A 9,182-nucleotide genomic window follows, 5' to 3' on the forward strand; every position below is an offset into this window, starting at 1 on the left:
TTGCAACACACATTCAACTGTCTGCTTAGGCAAAACGTACCTCTGGGGCTTGGGTGGTTTCTTCTTCCCTTCTGAGCAGGGCATCCAGGAGATAAGCTATCAGGCTACCACTACAGCACCACCTTTTTATCCCTAACTCAACTACAGACCGGTTGCCTTCAGAAGCACTAGCTGATTTTCCAGGCAAAATCCTGTCTTAGGGTGAGAACTCTGAGGGTTCAGAAGCTTCAAAAGTACTTACAGAATACTTTCAAGTTGAATGAATTCAAATGCCTTTAGCAACCTTACAAGTTTTTATTGGAATGGAAATGGCAACTCGTAGCCTTCACCTGTCCACCTTCTACACTTCCACATTTCTTTCTCTTACATCTTCGGTGTTAAAATTGTACTCTGGAGCAGCGCTCACAAATACCCCAGTTTTTCTTAAGGCATCTGCTTAAAGGTTTCCAAGTATCTTCCATGAGAAACACTGGTCAGCTGGGACTTCTCAATTTTAACAGAAAGAAGAGTTACTTTATATTTACACTGGGAGACACATCTGTAACCCTAACTTCAAGAAAATTCATTGCCTTGGAGATTCAATGACAGTGTTGCATGAACAAGTATACGCAGCAACATAGAGAAATTACTATTCACCGAAGGACAAAGTCCACCAAATAAAATCTGGAATCTAAAACATATATATACTTCATCATGCTGCTTACGTACCAAGATTAAATGCCCCGAGCATCTTACAAGGACCCCACAGACACAGTTCAGTATTTTCACTTCAAGTTCTCAATTCCATCAAAATCATGACATAGAAGTAAATATCAATGTCTACGAACTATCACAGCTGCCATTAAGAGTATTGTTTTACACTTTCTCATCAGAAAAGATGGGGTCTTATAAAGTAGCCAGTGACAGAGGGCTCCAACAGCTCCATGTTTCCAACACACTGCACTGTACTGACACAACCCTTGCACAGCACATTTGGAAAAGTTTCAGCAGCAGCCTACACCGGCTTTGTGAATGTTTACATACCACATTCAAAAAGCTTAGAAGTTTCCCAAATGACAAGAAAGACTGCTAAGCAGTCGCATCTTCAGGTTTCAAATGGCTCGGCAAATCACTATCTGCAGAATATTTATTGTTAACAGCAGACTGAAACATGCTTTGTACTTAAACTCCAGAGAACACCATTTTAACTTGCAAAATTGTTTCTATCAGTAAGACACACCAGACAGAGATGATTCCCACATGCTAAATCTTTATTGTGCGAATGTTGTTCAGAGCATTTATTACCCTTTGTAGACACACATTAAAAAAAAATAATACATTAACAGTGGCTAAATTGATGGACAACATATTAAATCTATTTGGTGGTAATTTGTGTGCATGCAGTTAGCTCTTGTGGTGTAAAAATCTTAGCCAGGAGGCCAGCCCAACTGACGACCACCCAGAACATGGAGATGTACGTGATAGACAGACTGCCCACCCTCAGGCCCTTCATTCACAACCATCCGGAATCCATTGGTCAGGCCCAGGTTAGCAGCACACTTCTTGCCAACAATCATTAAATGCCCAAGAAGCTGGAGGAGAAAAAAAAAAAAAACAGAAAAAGAAAAAATCCAAACAAACAGAAAACAACAAAAAGGGGAGAGGGCAGAAAGGGAAGGAATGAGAGCAGAGAACTATTCAGATAAGCCAGTATGCTAATTCTCAGAAATTCAGCCACTGCTCTTCAAATTGTTGTCTGCCTGCAACTGACACTTTCCAAGAAAAGCTATAAAGACTATGCATAACAGGGGGAAAAAAACAGAACCATAGATTTTTTTTCAAGCTAGACAGTAACAGCCTACAAAAGTGTCCCAGAAGCTAAATCTATCTCATGGTTAAAGCCTCTGTTACTTCTTCAGGTAACGTGTATAATTCTGGTGACAAAGAAACTTAAGATTTATCATGTAAGGGTTTACAAAATCTTTGAACTGGATGTTTATAGTTGCAAATGAAATATTCAGCACCTCTCAACTAACCTTCCCTTTCTTCAGCTCTGACCTGCCAAAAACCCCAAGCCTATATTCTAATAAGTACTACTGCCTGTAAACTGTGAAAACAGACATCAAGACTCTACTCCAAAATAACAATGTATTTTGCACTGCAAATACATACCCAGAGATACGTTTTGCTTTATTATCACTGCTTTTACTGGAAAACCTTAACTCCGTTCCCATGCTAAGCTAGAGGAAAAAGAGTATGGTATGGGAAAACTACTTTGCCTTTTTGAAATGTCGAGAGGAAAAGGGGGGAGTCTAGTTAATTACAAAGTAATTAGAGGTACAGCTTGGTGTACAGAAAGCTTCTAGAGTACTTACAGATTCATCAGAATCTTCTGCTTCAGATAACCTGACGATTGGCTTCTTAGGAATCACTAGGAAATGTGTTGGAGCTTGGGGTGAAATATCGTGGAACGCAAGGCACTGGAGGAAGAGCGAACAGTTAAAACATAATTTGCTTCAGGGAAAGACAAGAGTTTAAGAAAATCAATATGCCCCACTAAATGCATACTTTAGCAGATTATTGTCAGCTACCCCAAACATATGCAGAGACATCGATTTTTCTTGAGTCATTTCTAAACACAAAACACTTACTTACCAAGACCTGCTGGTACCAAAAAAAACCAAAATCATTATTCTGCGTTAAGTATTATTTAAAACCTATAGACTTCTCAGCAAGTTAACACGCAATTAGGTTCAAGATCTATCATTTCCACATACATCTAACAACTAACAGAGATGATGGCATGCATGCCTATAAAAAGTACGTTCACGTTTATTTCAATTTTTTATTAACACCCTGTTTAATAAAACAAATGGCAAACAGTTGCTAATCATCTTCCAGTTGTATCTGAATATTGCCTTGGTCAAAGATAGCAAGGCAATTTCACAGAACCTGAAACTATGTGATTGAGGCCATATGACATTTCTGTTCTCAATAGCACCAAGTATTTCAGAAAAAAAGGTTATTTCAAAACAACGTATTAAGGCTGGCTCTACTTCAGACATTCTCAAATTGAGGGAAAGGCACTACTTTTGAAAATGTCAACTATCTGTAGTAAGTAGTAGACTCCCAACTAATTCTATGCAAGTACCAAAATTACTGTTAATCGGGAACTGCATGCAGCACCTAACTACAGTAAATAAATCTCAAATTAGGAACTTCCAATAGATAAGAGAAGTGAAAGAGAGAGCAAAGAAAGAGAAATGGAAACTATGCTTCTTTGCACTAAGGGCACCAGGACTTCTTGCTACTGCAACCACCACAATCTGCAGGTGCCCACACTGCCACTGCTAACCACAGGGCATCTCTGACATACTCATCACATTTAACAGCAAAACATCTGGTAGTCACTGGCTGAGTCACACCACAAGCAGTGCATATTGTACATTCTTCAAAATACGTATGTCTGAGATGCCTTCAGTTATTTGTGAATCAATAAAAGTGAATTTTCTCTGCAACTACGCTGCTCTACTGAGAAGAACTGTGGCTTCTGCCAAGAGTAAAGGTGGTGAAAAGCCAAAGCTTTACTTACATTAACAATGCCTTATATTGTACACCTCCAACCTGTCCTATTTTAAGCCATCTTTAATAAGATAATGCCCAATTTTACATCTCTCATAAACTGCTTGTTTCTCCCAAACAGAGAAGAGTGGTAAGCAAAGAACGGATGAATAAATTAAATACAGCTTACTTTGAGTTGATCATTTGAACTAGTGAAGGGTTTAGAGAACTTAGTCCTATAAGGAACAGCTGAGGGAGCTGGGACTGTTTAGTCTGGAGAAGAGGAGGCTCAGGGGGGACCTTATCGCTCTCTACAATTACCTGAAAGGAAGTTGTAGGGAGATGGGGGTCGGTCTCTTCTCCCACGTTATGAATGACAGGACGAGAGGGAATGGCCTCAAGTTATGCCAGCGGAAATTTAGGTTAGATATCAGGAAAAACATCTTTACAGAGAGGGTTGTGAAGTCTTGGAACAGGCTGCCCAGGGAGGTGGTGGAGTCCCCATCCTAGAGGTGTTTAAAAACCGTGTGGATTTGGTGTTGAGGAACATGGTTTAGGGACCCTGACAGTGCAGGGTGAATGGTTGGACTTGATGATCTTGAGGGTCTCTTCCAACCAGATGATTCTATCATTCTATGATTTTGTATTCTACATGGTCCGCAAAGAGGCAGACTACAAAAGGCCAAACTGAGTCAAACCATTTAATGTGCAGAAGACTAGTAGCAAATAATTTTCTATGAGACAGAGACCAGAAGTATTATCGAACAAAAACCACAATCACACAAAGTCCATGAGCACATGGTTAAACCAACCTTAATTTCAGTTAAGTTTAGATTCAACTAAAACAGTGATAAGGCTTAATGCCACAGAGACTTTGTACTTTTTAACATCTCCTTTTCTCTGCACATAAATTAATGATTAAAAGCTTTCCTTACATTTCTCCTTGTAACATTTCCAGCCACCTCTAAAAAGAACTTCATGGAATCACAGAATAGTTTGGGTTGGAAGGGATCTATAAAAGTGATCTAGTCCAACACCCCTGCAGTGAGCAGAGACACCTTCCACTAGTCCAGGTTGCTCAGAGCTGCATTCAACCTAACCTTGAATGTTTCCAGGGATGGGGTATCTACCACCTCTGTGGGCAAGCTGTTCCAGTGTTTCACCATCCTCATTGTAAAATACTTCCTCCTTATATCTACTCTAAATCTACCCTCTTTCAGTTTAAAACCATTACCCTTTGTCCTATCGCAACACGCCCTGATAAAAGGTTTGTCCCCATCTTTTTTACAGGCCTTCTCAAGAACTGAAAGGCTACAATAAGGTCTCCCTGGAGCCTTCTCTTTTCCAGCCTGAACAATCCCAACTCTCTCAGCCTTTCCTCATAGGAGAGGTCTTCCATTCCTCCAAGCATTTCTGTGGCCCTCTTCCAGAGGTCCATGTCTTTCCTGTGCTGAGGACTCCAGAGCTGCATGCAGTACTCCAGGTGGGGTCACATGAGAATGGAGTAGAGGGGGAGAATCATCTTCCTCGACTTGCTGGCCACACTTTTTGATGTTTGCTTTCTGTGCTGCAAGCACACATTGCAGGCTCATGTCCAGCTTTTCATCCACCAGTACTCCCAAGTCTTTCTCTGCAGGGCTGCCTCAATCCCTTCATTCTCCAGCATGTATTGATATCAGGGATTGACCTGACCCACGTGCAGGACCTTGCACTTGGTCTTGTTAAACCTCATGAGGTTCACATAAGCCCAATTCTCGAGCTTTTCTGGGTCCCTCTGGATGGCACCTCGTCCCTCAGGCACATCCAACCATATCACACAGCTTGGTGTCATCAGTAAACTTGCTGAGGGCACACCCAATCCCACTGTCTACACCATTGATGGAGATATTAAACAGTACTGGTCCCAATACAGACCACTGAGTGACACCACTTGTCATCGACCTCCATCTGGACATCGAGCTGTTAATCACCACCCTCTGGATTCCTCATCCACCAAAGAGTTCACCCATCAAACACATATCTCTCCAATACATAGATGAATTGAGATACTGCAGGTAACTACTCTTCCAGAAAATATTCTGCACTAATGGCAATCAGAGTAGGTTATGTGCTCTCAAGTCACTCAGGAAAGTCAACGGCCTCATTCTCAATCAAGCACAGTACTCAGGTTACACTGCTGCAGCCATTACAGCTGAGGAAAAACCTCATGAAGCTTTGACCTGCGGAAAGAAAGAATATATCTCCTCATATAGACAGAAAGCAGTAACATAAGCATGATTTTCAGAAAGCAGTGAAAATTTCCAACATTCGTGAGAGCAGGGCAGCTGCAATACTTCTGTATCTATTAAGAAAACATTGTTCCAAGCTATGCACAATTTTTATGCACACAAATCAGACAAACAACATCTATAGCGCGTCTGTATTCTACACGGCAAATAATCTCTTATTGCAAAAGTCCCTCTTAACGTTCAGTGTTTCAACTGAAAAAAATAAAACCGCTTATACTGGATACTAGTTTAGTTTATGTCTTGGAGATAACAGCTGCATTTTTTCATAAGCTAAGCATTTCACTTAGCTCCTAGCATGCTGTGATGCACCAGCATCGCTGAATACCAGTCCTACCTCACCACAGAAACCGGTATTTGCAGCTTGCAGGATAACCAGTTCCAGACTTTTGTGAAGAGCAGAAAGAGCTGTCATTCTCCGTAATTCCTGACTTTAGTAATACCTCTCAGAGGTTCATAGCCAAAGCCTGGCACGCACAGCTGCATAATCTCCATAACGCTATTGAGAGGCACATCAAGATCTGCGCTTCCGACGCGCGAAAGCAGCTTGTTACGGTGGGCTGCTGAGAGAACTACAGCGGGAATCCACAAGGAGACTGCCTGCTGGTGGTGAATCTAAGGTTTCACGGCTGCCCCCCTACACCAGCTGTAAGAACCTCCGTGTCCCTCGGCAGTGAAGCCCGTGCGGCCTGCAATGCCGTACGGCTGCGGCACGACGAACGCCAGAGGCCGTCCTCCGCACAGTGACACAGCGGGGCTGGGGCCGGGGCCGGGGCCGAGCTGCAGCTGCAGCCCTGCCTCCGCCCGGGCACTCTCCAGGCCGCGCACCGAGGAAGCCCGATACTTCAGCGATGCCGCGGGAGCGTGTGGCGGGGCCCGGTCCGTCCCGCCCGCGCCGCCGCGCTCCCCAGCGCCTCAGCGGCACCCCCCGACCCAGGCGGCTGCCAGAAGGAGGTGGCGGCGCGCCGCCCGCACCTGCTCGTCCTCATAGATGATATTCGCGGGGATCTCCTTGCGGATGATCTTCCCGAAGATGGTGTCGCCGCCGGGGCGGGCGGCCTGCGCCTTGCTGATCTCGTCAGCCATGGCGGCCGTCCCCGCGCGGCGGCCGTCGCCCGTCACCCCGCGCTAACTCCCGCGGCCTCGCCCCCCGCGGCGTTAATTGGATAGACGGATCCCGGCCGGCCGTGCCCACCTCGCGATTGGCGGTTTTGCCTGTCCTTTTCACTTGTCCCCGCCCGCTCGGCTGGCCCGCCCTCGCCGATCCGCAGTGATGAGGCTCAGGGAGGCGCGGAGGGATCTCGGGAGGAGGTGTTGTCGGCTCTGCGGTGAAATAAGCGGTTTGATGTGCCGTGGCGGGAAAAAAGAAGCTGTTGCAGGCAGTAATATTGTTTATTGCGGCATCAAATCCGACCCAAATGTCTGTGTGACTTCTTGGGATCCCGCCCTGCGGCCAAAATGACTGCTTCTGGCAGGGCTGCCCTTAGCTTTTCCATACAAGTTTGCAGGAGAAACCCCAACAGCTGCAAATCCTGTCTCGGAGGTCCCGCTCCCTCGGCAGAGGTGTCTGAGGTGAAAGTTGTGTGGCTCCTGGCACAAAGCACAAGGCGAACAGACCGCACCAGTGCTTCAAGGACTCTCGGGGCCACAGGGGCTCATGAAGATAAGGGTTGGGCTGAGCCAAGCAGAGGGTTTTTTTAAACATCAGCACTGGCCCCAGAGCTTGGAGGGTAAAGTCATAAAATACACAGGGTCTAGCTGGAGGTGCTGGGTGCTGCTAGCACCAGGATGAGGGGAAATCACAGGCAGTTCAATGTGTCAGCCCTTCTACACATAAGCCATTCCCTAATTATAAAACGGACCAGCCAGTATGACCAGGCAATAATTTGCTGAGGGCAACACAAAATTATACATCTACACATCTAATCATAGATGCTTTTTTAATATATATGACACCAGTCATGAAATAGGAAAAAATGAAAAAGCAGAAAAAAAAAAAACCCTAAAAACCTAACAATAATATATAATAGCCTTTCTCACTGACAACATCCCATGCTGCACGTACTTCTTTCCTAAACAGGCTGAATTCTCTGCAGAAACTTTCTACCAGATCTTGGACGCCCACAGGGGTTGCCTATCTGACTCCAGACTCCATGCCACGGAGCATCTTTGAAGTGAGGCTCTGTTGCTTCATGGTCCCTCGCTGGGACCACTGCTGGGGTCAGCTGGGTCTGTCCTCCTACCTCCGGGATGTTCGGGTCCCACTCTGCGATCGCTGTGTCCTCCACTCCGGGATGGTTTGGCCCCTTCAGAAATCTAATTCACTTGATACTGGTATTACATATCCATACAAGTAATATGCGATATCTGCTGTTACATTGTTGATAAGCTGCTTCACTAACGGTAAGTTTGTAACAACCTGCAACAGTAAATACCTACTTGTTTTTTGTCCTTATTAGTTGTTGTTGTAATGTTGACTGTTGCTATACAATTAGTTGCTGATAATAATTTGTAATAGCTTGAGACAGATGCCTGTTTGCTTTATTAATCATAGGTATACTTGCTAGTGGTGATTTTTATGGTGGTCCATGTGCTCGCGGTGATTATTTTGTGGTAATCTGTAATAAAGTAGAGAAATTTAGAGGATTAAGCCTTCACATCATCGTGTGTTAGATAGTCCTGCGAACCCACAGTCGCGATCTCCACACACCTGCAGGCCGGGTCACCCGTTAAGCTGTGGCAGGGCTGGAGACAGCAGCACTGCAGGCGCTGGGGGAGGCGCCCTGGGCCAGCCAGGCCGCTAAGGCGTGTTAACATACTCAGGGCCCTGACATCCACCGTCACAGGCAATTCTGGTGGCAAAACCTAAAATTCCTCTTCAGGTCACCTAAAGAACCGTGTCTGTTTTTTTTTTCCAAAGTTAGTCTGGATTCACGCCTACCAACCTTAACAGGTATAAAAATAGGGGGATTGTTTCAATTTTGTAGTCGTTTTTAGTCGCAGTCGAATACTCTCTCCAAGAGAAACAATGTGCAAATGAAATGTGAAACGGTCTGATCAGTTCTGACAAATAACCCTTGATTATCTATCAGCATTTTTTTTTAAATGGAATGACAGTTTAAATGCAATCGAGCACTTTTGGGAGGTAACAGGCAGCTGTGTAAAATGGCCACGAATTGGTGGCTTTCCAATTACCTGTTTCAAACAGTGACATTTTTCTTCAGAAGGAGAGGGGCAAAATGTTGTTTTTTATGCCATGCACCGCGTATTAAGGAAAGATAATGAGATATAAAATAGATAAGAAATAAAATGCGTCAGAGAAGCGCGGCCGTGGCGCTGCAGTGCGGAGATCCCGAG

The 9,182-nt window shown here is 44.6% G+C and overlaps 1 protein-coding gene across 1 annotated transcript; it reads right to left on the reverse strand.

Annotated features, from left to right (window-relative positions):
* Nucleotides 1-1,229: 1,229 nt before the first annotated feature.
* HINT1 (histidine triad nucleotide binding protein 1) lies at nt 1,230-6,933 on the reverse strand. The gene is made up of 3 exons (XM_086629496.1): nt 6,801-6,933; nt 2,355-2,459; nt 1,230-1,571 (listed from the first exon to the last, which is right to left on the reverse strand). The coding sequence occupies exons 1-3, from the start codon at nt 6,909-6,911 to the stop codon at nt 1,407-1,409; spliced, it is 381 nt and encodes a 126-aa protein (XP_086485622.1). The 5' UTR covers nt 6,912-6,933; the 3' UTR covers nt 1,230-1,406.
* Nucleotides 6,934-9,182: the final 2,249 nt, after the last annotated feature.

Source organism: Tauraco erythrolophus, chromosome Z (assembly GCF_009769465.1).
Source record: "Tauraco erythrolophus isolate bTauEry1 chromosome Z, bTauEry1.pri, whole genome shotgun sequence".
Taxonomy (NCBI): Eukaryota; Metazoa; Chordata; class Aves; order Musophagiformes; family Musophagidae; genus Tauraco; species Tauraco erythrolophus.